An 18,630-nucleotide genomic window follows, 5' to 3' on the forward strand; every position below is an offset into this window, starting at 1 on the left:
CTGTCTCATTTATCCTAGCTCAACGTTTTTGCCCCAAATATCCTCGGGGCTGTAAGTTCAGCCCAAGCGAGAGGCCCATTTGACTTCATGCACAATGCTGAAATTGCAGAGTGTGAATCAGCAGAGGTGGGGGCTAAGATTCAAACTGACTCCAAGGCGAAACAGAGTTGGATTCTTCCCCCCCCCCCCCACCCCCGAAAGGAGGGGCTCCAATCCTGACTCACTTCCTTCAATGCACTTCAGTTGGACATTGGTACAGAGAGCATGGGGTTGTAGGTCCTGATTTTAACTACCCCCGCCCCGCCTGATGGAAACCGGGTGTGGGGGAGTGGGGGGGTGGGGGCAGATGAGTTCAAATAAAGGCAGCAACTTGACTCCTGTGATGCCACTGCCATCCCATTGTGTCGCAATGTTAACTTGCTCTTTTGAGCAGGCGAGTGGGGCATCTGCAAGAGGGAAGCGGAGTCCTTTAAACATGCAGATTGGGTCCTGATGATGTCATTGTGTCCTGATGATGTCGTCGGATCCTGATGATGTCATCGGGTCCTGATGATGTCGTCGGGTCCTGATGATGTCATCGGGACTCAATCTGTTATATTAGTCGGAGGTCTGCGCGGGGGAAGTTCCCCCATCAGGCTAGAACTGTCGGGAGGTGGATTATGGGTCCGATCAACAACGATAATGGAGATGTTGACCAATCACAGCGATCAATCTCTATCAATACATTTATAACAGACCCAGACATGAGACGAGGAAACCCCCAGTGGTGGAGTGCTTTGTGAACCAGAGGTCCAAAGTCCCCTGTTCCTCTCGAGCACGCTACACTCACCACACATCAAGCCTCAAACAGCTCTCACCTTTAGCACATCTCAACATACCTTGCCATTCCAGAGAGACACACAGAGTGAAGGTATGCATTCCTGTGAGCCCCAAAAAAAGGAAAGAAGTTTAACTCCTGCTGACTGGTGCTGCTTGTGCAATGAGTGTTCTTTCACCTCAAGATCTTCACAAATAAAATATTAACTTAAAAGAATCTTGCGTACAAGGGTCAAATCCTGTGTTTCCACTGAGGAGACCCACTGAAGGGAGCGTGGGTTGGAGATGGGCTACAACTGAGGGGTTGTGTCACCTCCGTGAAGTCTCTTGGCAAGCCACCCCGTAATTACATTAACACAGTGACACCTTGATCGATAAATTATTGTCCTATTCCATTAACATTATGCATTGGAGAAGATGCAAAAAGGATTTAAAAGAGAATTGCAAGGTTACAACTATCAGGAAAGACTGAACGGGCTGGGGCTCTTTCCTCGAGAAAAGAGAAGGTGCAGGGGTGACCTGATAGAGGTCTTTATAATTCTGTAAGAGTTTAATAGGGTAGACATAGAGAAGCCATAAGCCACTCGGGGCCATAAATATAAGATAGTCGCTAATAAATCCAATAAGGAATTGAGGGGAAACCTCTTTGCCCAGAGAGTGGTGAGAATGTGGAACTCATTAGCACAGGGAGTGGTTGAGGTGAATAGCAAAGATACATTTAAGGGGAAGCTGGATAAACACATGAGTGAGAGAGGAATAGAGGGATAAGCTGATAGGGTGAGATGAAGTGAGGTGGCAGGAGGCTTGTGTGGAGCATAAACACCGGCACGGACCAGTTGGGCCCAAAGGCCTGTTTCTGTGCTGTACATTCTATGTAAAAAGAAAATAATAGTATTGGAAGGGAACTATCGAGCAAATGGTTTTGCACATCATCTTAAATTGGGTTTGATCCTATTAGAGTTGATCTTAAGTGACTCGTATATAAGAACATAAAAACATAAGAAATAGGAGCAGGAGTAGACCATTCGGCCCCTCGAGCCTGCTCTGCCATTCAATGAGATCATGGCTGATCTTCCACCTCAACTCCATTTTCATGCACTGTCCCCATATCCCTTGATTCTCTTAATATTCAAAAATCTATCGATTTCTGTCTTGAATATACTCAAAGACTGAGCCTCCATAGCCCTCTGGGGGTAGAGAATTCTAAAAATTCACCATCCTCTGAGTGAAGAAGTTTCTCTTCATCTCAGTCCTAAATGGTCGACCCCTTATTCTGAGACTGTGACCCCTGGTTCTAGACGCCCCAGCCAGGGGTAACATCCTCCCTGTATCTACCCTGTCAAGCCCTGTAAAAATTCTGTATGTTTCAATGAGATCACCTCTCATTCTTCTAAACTCTAGAGAATAGAGAGCATGTTCTTACATGCAAGGTAGAACATGATATACATGCACCATATACATTGCGTTGATTTCTCAGTCTGAGATATTCCCTTCGACTGCACAGGTACTGAGGCAATAATGATTGAGAAAATGTGAGACCATTATAGGCGTTAGAAAACTACAAAAGGATTCTAGCCTAAGACAAAACCATATGCAGATAGGGGCTCTCACATACCAAAACCTCATTCATTATTGCTATTATATCATGACTATTAATATTTTAAATAATATTTTAAACATTTGTTTCTAGTTTCATCGCTGTAGATCTGAGGCAGAGAACTGAGAGAGGTTCAGAGACAGAGACAGTGCATCTATCAGGTGTTTTATGATAGTGCTCAGCCACTTAGATACTTACTTTAGCCTTATTCATAGTGTTAGTTGTTTTGGCAAAATCTTTCACTTACAAGCGGAAGTGGAATGATTCACACAGCGGCCTCTGAAGAGCCAGTTGAGAATTTCAGGTCCACTTTTCATTGGAACAGTCAAAGTTAAGAAGTCTTTAAAGGTCTTCAAGATATTGAAGGGTTCTGATAAGATGACTAATAATAGATTGTGTCCACTGAGATGATAACAAGATGGCACAAACTGAAGATAATCATCAAGTATTAAAGGGGATGTTCTCAAAAAAATGTCTTTGCACTCAGGATGGTTAGAATGTGGACATCTCAGCCACAAACCATGGTTGAGGCAGAGTCCCAAAATTATTTTAAAAGAGATTGAGATAGTTGCTTGAAAAACTGGAATCTTAAATGGTGCAGGGAGTGAGCAGGAGAGAGGGATTAGACTGGGTGGGATATTAAAGGGTTCGGGAAGTGAGCAGGAAAGTGGGATTAGACTGGGTGGGATATTAAAGGGTGCAGGGAGGGGGAGCGTGGGATTAGACTGAGTGGGATACTAAAGGATATGGGAAGTTAGGGGGAGAGTGGGATTAGACTGGATGGGATATTAAAGGGTACGGGGAGTGAGCAGGAAAGTGGGATTAGACTGGGTGGGATACTAAAGGATATGGGGAGTGAGGGGGAGAGTGGGATTAGACTGGGTGGGATATTAAAGGGTGCAGGGAGTGAGCAGCAGAGTGGAGTTGGACTGGGTGGGATATTAAAGGGTCTGAGGAGTGAGGGGGAGAGTGGGATTCGACTGCGTGGGATACTAAAGGGTACGGGGAGTGAGGGGAAGAATGGGATTAGACTGGGTGGGATATTAAAGGGTATGGGAAGTGAGGGGGAGAGTGGGATTAGACTAGGTGGGATATTAAAGGGTATGGGGAGTGAGGGGGAGAGTGGGATTAGGCTGGGTGGGATATTAAAGGGTATGGGGAGTGAGGGGGAGAGTGGGATTAGACTAGGTGGCTCATGTCTGCCATGGCTCAGTTGGTAACACTTTCATCGCTGAGTCAGAAGGTTGATGGGGAATGGGTGGACGGGAGTGGAGACGGGGGTACTCTGCTTCTGTGCTTTCATTGTCGCCCTACAGAACTCCCTGCATCCCACGCAGGTGCATTCCACCTGGAACATTAAGCAGGTTCGTACCAAAACCAAGTATAAAGCTTTCAAGTGGCCAAGGAAATAGACAGCAGTCTGGCTAATGTTGTTAATAGGCAATATACATCACAAACAGATTATCTGGTCATTGGTGTTTGTGCGAGCTTACTGTGCACAAATTGGCTGCTGTGTTTCCTACATTACAACAATGAGTACACAGGGGAGTGGGACTAGCTGAAGTGCTCTTGCACAGAGCTGGCATGGGCTTGACGGGCCGAATGGCTGACTTCTGTGCTGTCACCATTCTATGATTCTATGATTTCAAAAGGACTCCATTGGCTGTAAAGTACTCTGGGACATCCTGGGGTGGTGAAAGGCACTATATAAACACATTTCTTCCCTTTTTCTTCCTTTACAAATATCTGTGATTCGAAAAAGAGGGAAGGTTATAGGGTTGAGGGTGGATACAGGAAGTCAACAATCCCATAGTGTGCCAGTGGTTATATTTCTTTTGGTTAAATTAAGAATCTGTTCTGCAATAGGCAAATGGCCATGATGAATGAAATGTCTGGTGATGTTTCTTTATAGTTTCACGGGTCTTGGAGCCTTTTGCAGAGTTACTCAGGACAACCCAGCACGTGTGACGTGTACCCGCTCCTGGGATCAAGTGTCCCTGAAGGGTTGGACAATCCTCTCTCCATTCCATATTCTTTACCACCTTCACACAAAGGCTAGTGGAAATCTAGAACTCTCTCCTCCAAAAATCTGGGGGTCAATTGAAAATTTTGAAACTGAGATCGATAGATTTTTGTTGGGCAAGAGTATTAAGGATTAGAAAGAAAATCTTGCATTAATATAACGCCTTTCATCACATGTTGATTCACGGATAAATATTGGCCAGGACACCAGGGATAATATCCCTGCTTTTCTTTAAAACAGTGCCATAGGAATTTTTTCCTCCATCTCAGAAGGCTTCGGTTTAACGTCTCACCCGAAAGATGGCACCTCTGACATTGCAGCACTCTCTCAGTATTGCCCCTCCGACAGTGCAGCACTCCCTCAGTATTGCCCCCTCCGACAGTGCAGCACTCCCTCAGTATTGCCCCCTCTGACAGTGCAGCACTCCCTCAGTATTGCCCCCTCCGACAGTGCAGCACTCCCTCAGTATTGCCCCCTCCGACAGTGCAGAACTCACTCAGTATTGTCCCCTCTGACAGTGCAGCACTCCCTCAGTATTGCCCCCTCCGACAGTGCAGCACTCCCTCAGTACTGCTCCTCTCCTACAGTGCAGCACTCCCTCAGTATTGCCCCCTCCACAGTGCAGTACTCCCTCAGTATTGCCCCCTCCGACAGTGCAGCACTCACTCAGTATTGCCCCCTCCGACAGTGCAGCACTCACTCAGTATTGCCCCCTCCGACAGTGCAGCACTCCCTCAGTACTGCTCCTCTGACAGTGCAGCACTCTCTCAGTACTGCCCCTCCGACAGTGCAGCACTCCCTCAGTACTCCCCCTCCGACAGTGCAGCACTCCCTCAGTACTGACCCTTCTGACAGTGCAGCGTCGTCAGTACTGATCCTCCGACAGTGCAGCACTCCCTCAGTACTACCCCTCTGACAGAGCAGCTCTTTCTCAGTACAGCACTGGAGTGTCAGCCTAGATTTTGGTGCTCAGGTCTCTGGCGTGGGACTTGAACCCACAACCTCTTGACTCAGAGGGGAAGAGTGCTGTCCACTGAGCCACAGCTGACATAGGTTATGGAACCAAGGCGGGTAAATGGAGTGAAGGTACAGATCAGCTATGATCTAATTGCATGGCGGAACAAGCTCGAAGGGTCTCCTCCTGTTTCTATCTGCCACTCCCACCTGAGAGGAAGTCAATTTTCTGGACCATTCCACAAACTTTCTGAAACATTTGGGGATCTGAGATATGTATAACGTGCTTTTCTGCAGCAAACCTTTCCCATTACTCCAATACAAAAGCAAAATACTGCGGATGCTGTAAATCTGAAATAAAAGCAGAAAATGCTGGAAATACTCAGCAGGTCAGGCAGCATCTGTGGAGAGAGAAACAGAGTTAACGTTTCAGGTCAATGACCTTTCATCAGCTTACATAAGCTCGAGGAACGGCACCTTATCTTTCGATTAGGCACTTTACGGTCTTCCAACTCAACATCGAGTTCAACAATTTCAGACCATAACCTGTGCCCTTATTTTTTCACACAGCAGCTGTTGAAGATTCTGCCATTCCCATTTACACCTATTCTCATTTTTTGTTTCTTTACTTGTCCCATTACCATCTCCTTTTGCTTTGTACAATCATCCCTTTTGTCTCTTAATCTCTCCTGCCTTCCACCCTATCACAGACCTTCCCTTTTGTTCTTTCCTCCCCTCCCCCCTTTCCCTGCCTCTGTACTTGATTAAAAACCTGTTACATCTCCAACTTTTTCCAGTTTCTGACGAAAGGTCAGCGACTTGAAACGTTAACTCTGTTTCTCTCCACAGATGCTGCCTGATCTGTTGAGTGTTTCCAGCATTTTCTGTTTTTATTTCTTATTACTCTGTCTGTTTGAAACCAAGCATTTATTATTCAAGTTAACAGTTCTCATTCTGCACTGTTTCATTGTGCTATACTGTGTTACAAACTCATTGCTTCTTTTTTTCATGTTAAGGCTATGACTGAAACTAATGAAAAACCTATAATCTATGAAAATGCGAATGAATGTTCCGAAGGCCTTGGCTCCACCATTCCGAATTCTTTAACTGTTAATAATTGCAATTCCCCTGGAAACCACAAGAATGATGCTGGCTTCTCCGACACAGCTACCATTATTTATGCTTCATTGAACGAATCCATGTTACGCAGTAAACCGTCAATCGCTCTCCCTGACGAAGAAGACACAGAATATGCTGCCATAAACATTAAAAATTGAAATGAATGTTTCTTTTCAAAAACAAAGAGAAGGCACTGGGGGAGAATGATACCCTTCTTTGCGACTTGGGACATCAAAAGTGCAATTGTTGCCTTTCTGCCACTTCTACCCATTCTAACGCTGAGCAAAAAGGGGCCAACATTTTACTACACTGGCTTCAGGACACGACAAACAGACTAATTGGCAGAGCACAGGATACTGCTTTCATAGGAATAACCACTCGTGTCAGAGGCTGTTTATATATTTTATGTTTTCATAATTAAATTAGGCAATGAAAATACACGGGACTTCTTAACATCTGATTTTGATTTTTGTAAAATATAAACAATTTGTTATAAGAAGAATGATTTTCATCTGCCTGTACTAAAATTGGATTTCTTACAGAATCATTATTTAACAAATGCATTTAAAAACAAATATTTTGAATTAATAATATTAAACAGATAAATGTTGAGAGAAAGGAATTACGTTGTGTTAATTACAAGTCATTTATTGTGGGTCTTCCCAAAATAGCTCACGTAGAATCGTACAGCACAGGAGGAGGCCATTCGGCCCACTGTGTCTATGCCGACTCTTTGAAAGAGCAATCCAATTAGTCCCACTCCCCCTGATCTTTCCTCTTAGTCCTGCAAATATTTCCTTTGCAAATGGTTCAGGAGGCTGACAGTATTTGTGTTAAAAGTGAAGTGTGTGTTTGTAAACTATACTGCTTCAATAATGGCTCTTCCTGCACAGATGATGATTGTGATTCGGTGATGTGAGGCTTCCAGTGGGGAGCAAGGATCCCAGTCGGAGCTCTCCAATTATAGAATCGGCCCACGATCGCTTCACCTCAGATTTTCCTTTATGGACTGCATTTCACGAAGCCGAGTCTGAAACACCAACCAGCAAAGAGACCACATTTATGGGAAAATTATTGGCCTTGTTTTGAAAGAAGCCCGATGAATTCTCATCCTTGTTTTCAAATCCCTCCAACGCCTCAACCCCTCTCCATCTCTGTAACCTCCACCAGCCCTACAACCCTCCGAGATCTCTGCGCTCCTCCAATTCTGGCCTCTCGTTCATCCCCGATTGTAATCACTCCATCATTGGCTGCTGTGCCTTCAGCTGCCTGGGCCTCAGCTCTGGAATTTCCTCCCTAAAACTCTCCGCCTCTCTCTCCTCCTCTAAGACGCTCCTTAAAACTGATCTCTTTGACTAAGCTTTTGGTCACCTGTCGTAATATCTCCTTATGTGGCTCAATGTCAAATTTTCTTTGATAATGTTCCCATGAAGTGCCTTGGAACATTTTACTACGGAAAAGGCGTTATATAAATACAAGTTGTTGTTGTTGTTGAAGAGAGTCAATATATTTACACTTGGCTGATGGGTGAATTAGGAGCAAAAGGAGGCCATTCCACCCCTTGATCCACCTTGGTTCCATTACCCTTAATACAAATATCTGTCAATCTCAATTTTGACATTTTCAATTGACCCCTAGCCACAGCAGCATATGGGGAGGGAGCTCCAGATTTCCAGAGGAGATGTAAATAGTTTGAACAGAATAGCTGTATTTGTGCTGTTATAGAATCATAGAATGATACAACACAGAAGAAGGCCATTCAGACCATCGTGCCCGTGCTAGCTCTATAATAGAGCTATCCAATTAGTCCTTATCCGGGATATGGTTGCAAACTCCACTTTCCCTCTCCACCAACTGGGCGAATGCAAAGTAAACTTTCACCCGATTCCTCTGGTCCCACCTCTGTCACAGATGCTTGATATATAAAGTGCCAGGTGGAAAGTTATTATATTCAAGGCTGAGAGTGATAGATTTGTGGACTCTAAGTGAATCAAGGGATATGGGGATTGGGCGGGAAAAATGGAGTTAAGATTGAAGATCAGCCATGATGGTGCTGAATTTGTCCCTGTCCAGCAATAAATCTACACCTTCTGCCTCGGGATTCACAGAGATTTGCACTCCTGGGCCTCTACGCATAGACATGCGTAAAGGCCCATATATCCCAGGAGTGAAACCAATGAAAGAAAGGAATCCCCATTCATGCTTATAAGGATTCCGTACGTACATAAACATGAATGGGGCTCATTTAAAAAAATACAAATATACATCAATTATATTTTTAAAAATTAAAATTAATTAAAATGCAATTTAATTAAATATTTAAAAGAGAAATTACATTTTTGAAAAATAAATGTTATGTTTTAACAGAGCTAAAAATAAACTTACACAATGTTTTTAATGTATAAATGATTGATAAAATGTTATTTTTAAGTTTTTTTAAACTCTTACACTGGTAAGGACACACCTCCTGCCTGCTTTTACCTGGCGTAAGGATTTCATGGACATTTGCTGGGCAACAGACGGGCAAATAGCCCAGCTCTCCACCCGCAGAGGCCCTTTTCATGGTGATGTGTGCGATCTGTCAAGAGGCTTCTTGACAGATCACAAGTTCTGGGTTTTAGCGCATGCCTAAACCCGGAATTTGCGCGGACCATACGGGCGTGTACGCATCTTGTATGTGCACATAGGGGCCGCAAATTACGGCCCGGTCTTATTGAATGGTGGAGCAAGCTTGGGGGGCTGAATGGCCTATTCCTGCCCCTAATTCTTGTGTTATGTACAATGGCTTCAAACAACGAATTTAGTGGCTTCAGCCACAAACCGCAGTTTATTTGCCAACCGCCACGCTTACGGGAAAATTATGTTGAGATGAGAAATGGCAGCAGGAGCGTCAATACAGATTTTATTTTGCAGGTGCTCACGCTTTTTAAAAAACTTCAAACAGGACTGCTTTGTAGGTTTCAGGCGCTCCCTGTTTAACCCTAAAAGGCCCATGTAGACAGAGGTAGGACAGATGGAGAAAAATTACAGCATTTACAAGATAACTTAACGTGCATCTGAGTCAGAAGGTTGTGGGTTCAAGTCCCACTCCAGAGCCTTGAGCATAAAATACAGGCTGACACTGCCAGTGCCAGTGCAGTGCTGGTGTGGTGCTGCACTGTTAAAGGTACCGTCTTTTGGATGAGACCGAGGCACTGTCTGCCCTCTCAGGTGGACGTAAAAGATCCCATGGCACTATTTCGAAGAAGACCAGGGGAATTCTCCCTGGGGTCCAATATCACTAAAACAGATTATCTGGCCATTATCACATTGCTGTTTGTGGGATCTTGCTGTGCGCAAATTGGACGCCGTGTTTCTTACTTTACAACAGTGACACTTTAAAAAGTACTTAATTGGCTGTAAAGCGCTTTGGAACACCCTGAGGTTGTGAAAGGGACTGTAGAAATGCAAGTTCTTTCTTCCAAGTGGGCATGTAATCCTTGACATGGGGTATTGGAGGCTATTGGACCACATGGGGTGCCATAGATAATTTCCCTGGCATCCACACCGACGTCCTTGCAGCAGGATTCTGAACATTCTCTCATTTTCCCCAAACCAACATGGGAGCAGTGCACTTCCACATCATCTCGCCACAGTTTGGGAATGAACCTGGGATCTTCCTTTTTTTAAATTCATTTCTGGGATGTGGCCATCGCTGGCAAGGCCGGCATTTATTGTCCATCCTAATTGCCCCTTGAGAAGGTGGTGATGAGCCGCCTTCTTGAACCGCTGCAGTCCATGTGGTGAAGGTACTCCCACAGTGCTGTTAGGGAGGAAGTTCCAGGATTTTGACCCAGCAACGATGAAGGAAGGGCCAACATATTTCCCAGTCAAGATGGTGTGTGACTTGGAGGGGAATTTGTTCCCATGCGCCTTCTGCCCTTGTCCTTCTAGGTGGTAGAGGTCGTGGGTTTGGGAGGTGCTGTCGAAGTCCTGGTCCAAATGGCTCAACTGCTCACTGGATAAACTTGCTGAGATTTTGGCCTATAGGGCATATATTGATCATGCTGGTTACAAAACAAACACAATTTGAAAAAGCGTCATGAATTTGTAGTAAGCAGAAAATTAAGGACTTAGAATCATAAAAAAAGATAAGAAATTGGAGCAGCAGTAAGCCATTCAGCCCTTTGAGCCTGCTCCAACATTCAATAAGGTCATGGCTGATCTTCTACCTCAACTCCACCTTTCCGTACTATCCCCATATTCCTTGATTCCTTTAGTATCAAAAATTTATCTCCCTCTGATTTGAATATACTCAGCGACTGAGCATCCACAGTCCCCTGGGGTAGAGAATTCCAAAGATTCACAACCCTTTGAGTGAAGAAATTTCTTCTCATCTCAGTCCTAAATAGCCGACCCCTTATTCTGAGACAGTGACTCTGTGCTCTAGACTCCCCAGCCAGGGGAAACATCCTCCCAGTGTCAACCCTATCAAGCCCCTTAAGAATATTATATGTTTCAATGAGATCACCTTTCATTCTTCTAAACTCTAGGAATTATAAGCCTAGTCTACTCAATCTCTCCTCATAGGACAATCTCCTCATCCCAGGAATCAGATGAGTGAACCTTTGTTGCACTCCCTCTAAGGCAAGTATATCCCTCCTTGGGTAAGGAGACCAAATCATAGAAAGAAAAAGCACAGAAAGAGGCCATCATGCCTATGCCGGCTCTTTGAAAGGACTATCCAATTAGTCCCACTCCCACGCTCATTCCCCATAGCCCTGCAATGTTTTTCTCTTCAAGTATTTATCCAATTCCCTTTTGAAAGTTACTATTAAATGTGATTCCACCACCCTTTTAGGCAGCGTATTCCAGATCACAACTCACTGAGTAAAAAAATGTTCCCTCATGTCACCTCAGGTTTTTTTGATAATCACCTTAAATCTGTGTCCTCTGGTTACCATCCCTTATGTCACTGGAAACAGTTTCTCCTATTTACTCTATCAAAACTTTTCATAATTTTGAACATCTCTATTGAATCTCTCCTTAACCTTCTCTGCTCTAAGGAGAACAACCCCAGCTTCTCCAGTCTCTCCACATAACTGAAGTCTCTCATCCCTGGTACCATTCTAACTTGTTAAAGAACTGATACTTGCACTGACTAAATAGAGATGGAAGACAGCAGGTTTGCATTGCGGAGCAGCAGAAGAAGTTGTAAAATATTTCAAAGAATATAGGGAGAAAAAAAATCAAATACTGGAAATCTGAAATTAGAGAAAAATATATATTTAATATATGGCCCATCAGTATCTGTAAAACAAAGAAAATAGTCAAGGAGGGTAGTATCTAACTTGGGTTACCACTCTGCCTGGATTGCCCCGGAGTCTCCAGGAATTGAAGACTGATTTCCAGGACACTGCTGCGAGCAAACACCCGGGGGGGAAAATCACAGGGGCAGTACAAAACAACTCGTCTGCTCTCATTTTCTTAGAACACTTTCGTTTATTAGATATAAATATTTTTGGAGATGGAAAAATAGGCTGTTTGGTTGGGATTGGTTGGAGGCGGGCGGTTATGTGATGAAACCTCCAGGTATACGCCCAACCAGAGCTGGTGACCCAATGTCGAACCCAATGGAACCAGAAAGCTCCCAATGGACAAGCAACCGAGAGTATCCTTGTTGACTTGCCCTTTATAACTTGCTAACTAACCTCTGCCTACACCACCTACTTAACTTTCCTTTCACACATACACCAAGCTCATTTGGGCATCAAGCCAAGACACCTGGTGTCTATATATAAACTGGTTCGAGACGCGTTTTGAAACCAGTACTTTTCCTGTTATCTAGAATTCTGTTCTGTCAACTGTATATTTCGCACATTAATTTTTTGTTTATTCATTCTTGGGACATGGGTGTTTCTGGCAAGACCAGCATTTATTGACCATCCCTAATTGCCCTTGGGAAGATGGTAGTGAGCCGTCTTCTTGAACCGCTGCAGTCCATGTGGTGAAGGTGCTCCCATGATGCTGTTAGGGAGGGAGTTCCAGGATTTTGGCCCAGCGACGATGATATTTCCAAGTCAGGATGGTGTGTGACTTGGAGGGGAACTTGCAGGTGGTGTGTTCCCATGTGCCTGCCGCCCTTGTCCTTCTAGGTGGTGGAGGTCGTGGGATTGGGAGGTGCTGCCGAAGAAGCCTTGGCGAGATGCTGCAGAGCATCTTGTAGATGGTACACACTGCAGCCACAGTGCACCGCTGGTGGAGGGAGGGAATATTTAAGCTGGTGGATGGGGTGCCAATCAAGCAGGCTGCTTTGTCCTGGATGGTGTCAAGCTTCTTGAATGTTGTTGGAGCTGCACTCATCCAGGCAAGTGGAGAGTATTCCATCACACTCCTGACTTGTGCCTTGTATATGGTGGAGATGCTTTGGGGAGTCAGGAGATGAGACACTCAGCACAGAATACCCAGCCCCTGGCCTGCTCTTGCTGCCACAGTATTTATGTGGCTGGTCCAGTTAAGTTTCTGGTTAATGGTGACCCCCAGGATGTTGATGGTGGGGAATTAGATGGTGTCAAGGGGGTGTGGTTAGACAGTCTCTTGTTGGTCTGGTCTGTATGGTGCTTAAATAAAAAGAGGAAATGGTAGAAATGTACAGGGAAGAAAAATGAATGCTTTGGGTTGAGAAATGGAAATAAAGAGAAGTGAATCCCTTAGTACAGTTGAAATGAAAGGGAAGTGGAGAAGGAACAACCGTTACTACAATTACAAAGGATTGGAGTACCTCCTTTCCTTCCCTGCCCACTTTCGCTTATTTATTTCCAACTGAATTCAGGGCCTTGTTTACATTTCTCTTCTTCAGAACCGGGAACAAAGATAAGTAAAGCTCTAAAAAGGGAAAAAAAACATATTCAATGTTAAATTAAGATTTCTCAAACTCCCAGAATGACGGATCCCTTATGGAATATCTATGCATCCCTGAGAAACTTTAAGCCGGAAATATTTAACTTGTTTATTTTCAATTTATCATTGAGGTATCTGGAACCCTAATAATTAAAAAAATGGTGTTCACAGAATTATAAAATATTACAGCACAGAAGGAGGCCATTTGGCCCATCGTGCCTGTGCCGACTCTGTGAAAGAGCGATCCAATTAGTTCCACTCCCCCCTGCCCTTTCCCTGCAGCCCTGCAAATACTTTCTGCTAAGTTCAGAATAACTCCACGAGGCTGTGCTGTAAGCTCAAACCATTGTGACCTTGGTCTCTTTAATAGAACTCCAAAATGAGGCAGCAGCATGGTGGCTGCCTTTTATACCTGCTTGCTCCAGGGTACACAGGTGACCCATAGGTCTCCCACAGATGTGCCCCCTAGTGGCAATTCTGACACATAGGTTAGGTTCACATACATAACATCACTTCCAAGGAGCGTACAGCACCCTTTGGTGCCTGACCTGACGACCTCTGCATTTCACTCGGCAAGTGAGACACCATAAGTAAAGTATAATCGCGAGTTGACAAATAACTGAAGTGTGGGAAGTGATTCGGATCCAGTTTGGGACCTCTATATTTTGAAAAGGTCCCAAGAATCTCAAGAATCTTTTTCCTTATCTCAATGGTTTTCTGTTCAAGAGTTGTAAGGGGTGGTCTTCAGGCGGGTCAGCTTTCCCTTCTGACCTTATATGAGCGGTTTTGAATTGCTCCCACACCCTTGGTTCTAGACTCTGGAATTATGAAGAGACTGTGACAGACTTGGACAGACAATCGGTTTCAAGGTAGGAAGCAGGTATGGCTTTATTGTGTTTAAAAGGAAGTAAAAGGTACACCTTTAATAACACACACAGAATAGTAATACCAATACACACTGAGGGGTACAACACGTTGAATAAATTGTCAACTTACAGCCTGTGGGGAAAAGAATACAGCTTAAACTCTAAATGGGGTAAAGAGGAGAATGCAGATACATTTACACAAGTTATCCCAGCCTCCCCCCTCCCAATTTCCCTAACTAACTAAGTTCAGGGGCTATGCTCACCAATCCCTTTTGACAGTTGTCAGTGAATCGCGGTTTTGGGGTTCGCTGCACTTGGCCTTCTAGGCGAGCCGCACCCCGGCTGGAGGAGAGGACTTCGGACTGCGTAGTCCTCAGTTGGGGTGCGGCCGATGATGCGGTAAGTTGCGTTTTGGATGTATGAGGTAAGTACCCACTTTCATTGGTTAGGAATAGTTTTAGCTAGTCCTTTTTGGTAATTTCTCACCCGTTGGTCATTCAGAAGTAGTTGTAGAGTGGAAATAAATGTCGATTCTTTGGTTTTTGCTGAGTTGGTTTCGGTTGGTCGTTTCGCTGTTTGTGGTGGCCCGGGTTGTCAGTTTCATTTCGTGGGCCTCGTGCTCGGTCGGTCCTTGATGATTTCTTGTAGTTTTATTCACTACTCCATTTCTTCACTCCCCACCTCCAGCTGCTTGAGTGTTCTTTTTCTTGTAAAACTGTGAATAGATATACCCCAAAAACGCTTCCTTATCTTCCACCAAATCTGGCCCAGCTCTTTGTTTCAATTTTGCAGCCCAGCCAACTGAAACTTGATTAAGTGATTTTAACCTGGCGTTGATAGGCTTTTCTGAGTTGATGAGCTCTTGTCCATTGTGATAGTCTGGCCTGAGCCAGATATTTCTATGCTTGTTGAAAAGGTGTTGGAATATGTATGTGACATTTGGGTCCTCTGGGTAGGGTGGATAATGTTAAAATGTAAATGTTTTCTAGGGACAGGTTTCGAGGGTAAACAGTTCCCAGACAATTTGATTAGCTCCAATGTCCAAACTGGCCCTTTAGAGATTGTCCCCACCCCTTTTCTTGCAGACCCAACATTCACCTTTTAAGAATCCCAAATTCGATTAAAGTTCGTAGTTTCTTCCATGTGCACTTTACGATTTCAAACTTTCTGGTGGATAGTTCCAAATTAAATTCCCTTTCCTATGAGTCCAAACACTGGGGGGGCGGGGGGGGGGGGGGTTCTCCATGAATGCATCCCCTTTTATCCCCTGCAGGCCTCATCTGCCCCTTTAAACTCATTTGTGTCCCTAAGTTTTCCCTTCCATTTTAAAAGGATTCTTCTCCTCTGCAGGGGAAAGGTACCAGGAATCTTTGCGAAATATTGGTAAATTCTACAGAGCATAGAAGTGTTTTTGTGAGATAATTACAGCTTTCAACAGAGCGGTAAAATATTCCAGTAGAGGGGGAATTGCATAGCCAAAATGTACAACACAATCCTGCAGGTTTGTAATGTTTTCCTTCACAGTGAGGTGGACAGCGGAGGGTTCAGGAATGGGGACAATCCATTCCTGGGCCACTTGAACTGATGCCTCAGGTTTGAAGCAAAAACTACTGACACCAGAAGTGTCCATGTTGGTAGTGGGGCGCACTGGTGGTGACACAATATGTCCCACCCCCTATGTATGTTACCTGTGGAGGGACATGGTCTTGTGCCATTTAATCCATGGTGCAGTTAATAGGCTGTGCGCCAGCAGCTTTAAACCCACACTGTGACTTTGAATGGGCACTCAAGTACTGGGGACACAGTATTATGTGTGCACCCAGGCTCCGGCACCTGGAGAGGTCAGTATCCGTTACAGCGTGCTCCCACTTCATGACATAGGATGAGACCGCTGCAAAATGAATGTGTGCACCTCCCTGAATAACTCCAATGTTCTCCACCCGGTATACTGGTGCGGGTCGGGCTGTCCCACCCATGACCGGCATCCTTAATACTATTCCCATAATAGTGTGGTTAGATTTCCCACAGCCTACTGGGACAGGGTAGGCTTCAGAGGCTAGGCGGAGCTGGCACGGGCTTAGTGAATTGCTGAACACGTGGAGGGCTGCAAGGTTTCCTGCTCCTGATCCAAGAGCGGACTACACCTTGTTTTAAATCCTCCAGGTTGTTGCAGCCCTCGCCCAACAACCATGCCCCATATAATACACACACCTCGTTCTGTGCAGCCTGGTCAGAAGCGTTTCTATCCTCCCGTATCAGTGCATTCACTGTCTGTGCATATTTTTCCAGCTCAGCCACTATTTCTTTTAAATGGACTGTCATAGCCTGGTCCTCGTGTAGTTCTGATCCTACTACGGTGTTCTCCTGTTTCAGGATTTTTCTCAATTGGGTCTTTAAACTGTTTATCTGTGTTTGCAGCTCTATGTGGTGGATGAATTAACTGTCCAAATAGATGTTAACAGATATGATGTGATTGGGATTACAGAGACGTTGCTTCAGGATGATCAGGGTTGGGAAGTCAACATCCAAGGGTATTCAACATTCAGGAAGGATAGAATAAAAGGAAAAGGAGGTGGGATAGCATTGCTGGTTAAAGAGGAGATTAATGCAATAGTTAGGAAGGACATTAGCTTGGATGATGTGGAATCTATATGGGTAGAGCTGCAGAAAACCAAAGGGCAAAAAACATTGGTGGGAGTTGTGTACAGACCTCCAAACAGTAGTAGTGATGTTGGGGAGGGCATCAAACAGGAAATTAGACGTGCATGCAATAAAGGTGCAGCAGTTATCATGGGTGACTTTAATATGCATATAGATTGGGCTAACCAAACTGGAAGCAATACGGTGGAGGAGGATTTCCTGGAATGCATAAGGGATGGTTTTGTAGACCAATATGTCGAGGAACCAACTAGGGGGGAGGCCATCTTAGACTGGGTATTGTGTAATGAGAGAGGATTAATTAGCAATCTCGTTATGCAAGGCCCCTTGGGAAGAGTGACCATAATATGGTGGAATTCTACATTAGGATAGAGAATGAAACAGTTAATTCAGAGACCATGGTCCAGAACTTAAAGAAGGGTAACTTTGAAGGTATGAGGCGTGAATTGGCTAGGATAGAATGGCGAATGATACTTAAGGGGTTGACAGTGGATGGGCAATGGCAGACATTTAGAGACCGCATGGATGAATTACAACAATTGTACATCCCTGTTGGCGTAAAAAATAAAAAAGGGAAGCTGGCTTAACCGTGGCTATCAAAGGAAATCAGGGATAGTATTAAAGCCAAGGAAGTGGCATACAAATTGGCCAGAAATAGCAGCAAACCCGGGGACTGGGAGAAATTTAGAACTCAGCAGAGGAGGACAAAGGGTTTGATTAGGACAGGGAAAATAGAGTACTAGAGGAAGCTTGCAGGGAACATTAAGACGGATTGGAAAAGCTCCTATAGATATGTAAAGAGAAAAAGGTTAGTAAAGACAAACGTAGGTCCCCTGCAGTCAGAATCAGGGGAAGTCATAATGGGGAACAAAGAAATGGCAGACCAATTGAACAAGTACTTTGGTTCGGTATTCACTGAGGAGGACACAAACAACCTTCCGGATATAAAAGGGGTCAGAGGGTCTAGTAAGAAGGAGGAACTGAGGGAAATCCTTATTAGTCGGGAATTTGTGTTGGGGAAATTGATGGGATTGAAGGCCGATAAATCCCCAGGGCCTGATGGTCTGCATCCCAGAGTACTTAAGGAGGTGGCCTTGGAAATAGCAGATGCATTGACATTCATTTTCCAACATTCCATAGACTCTGGATCAGTTCCTATGGAGTGGAGGGTAGCCAATGTAACCCCACTTTTTAAAAAAGGAGGCAGAGAGAAAATAGGGAATTATAGACCGGTCAGCCTGACATCAGTAGTGGGTAAAATGATGGAATCAATTATTAAGGATGTCATAGCAGTGCATTTGGAAAGAGGTGACATGATAGGTCCAAGTCAGCATGGATTTGTGAAAGGGAAATCATGCTTGACAAATCTTCTGGAATTTTTTGAGGATGATTCCAGTAGAGTGGACAAGCGAGAACCAGTTGATGTGGTGTATTTGGACTTTCAGAAGGCTTTCGACAAGGTCCCACACAAGAGATTAATGTGCAAAGTTAAAGCACATGGGTTTGGGGTTAGTGTGCTGACGTGGATTGAGAACTGGTTGGCAGACAGGAAGCAAAGAGTCGAAGTAAATGGGTATTTTTCAGAATGGCAGGCAGTGACTAGTGGGGTACCGCAAGGTTCTGTGCTGGGGCCCCAGCTGTTTACACTGTACATTAATGATTTAGACGAGGGGATTAAATGTAGTATCTCCAAATTTGCAGATGACACTAAGTTGGGT

General features: G+C 44.5%; 1 protein-coding gene across 1 annotated transcript in view; it reads left to right on the plus strand.

Moving 5' to 3' along the window:
- LOC139274729 (B- and T-lymphocyte attenuator-like) overlaps window positions 1-7,066 on the plus strand; it is a 96,309-nt gene extending 89,243 nt beyond the window's left edge. Inside the window, exon 6 of the mRNA XM_070891414.1 lies at window positions 6,407-7,066. Within this exon, the coding sequence (XP_070747515.1) occupies window positions 6,407-6,667 (261 nt within the window). The 3' untranslated portion in view covers window positions 6,668-7,066. The remainder of the gene's footprint in view (window positions 1-6,406) is intronic.
- The last annotated feature ends 11,564 nt before the right edge of the window (window positions 7,067-18,630 follow it).

This window comes from Pristiophorus japonicus, chromosome 10 (genome assembly GCF_044704955.1).
Source record: "Pristiophorus japonicus isolate sPriJap1 chromosome 10, sPriJap1.hap1, whole genome shotgun sequence".
Lineage (NCBI taxonomy): Eukaryota > Metazoa > Chordata > Chondrichthyes > Pristiophoridae > Pristiophorus > Pristiophorus japonicus.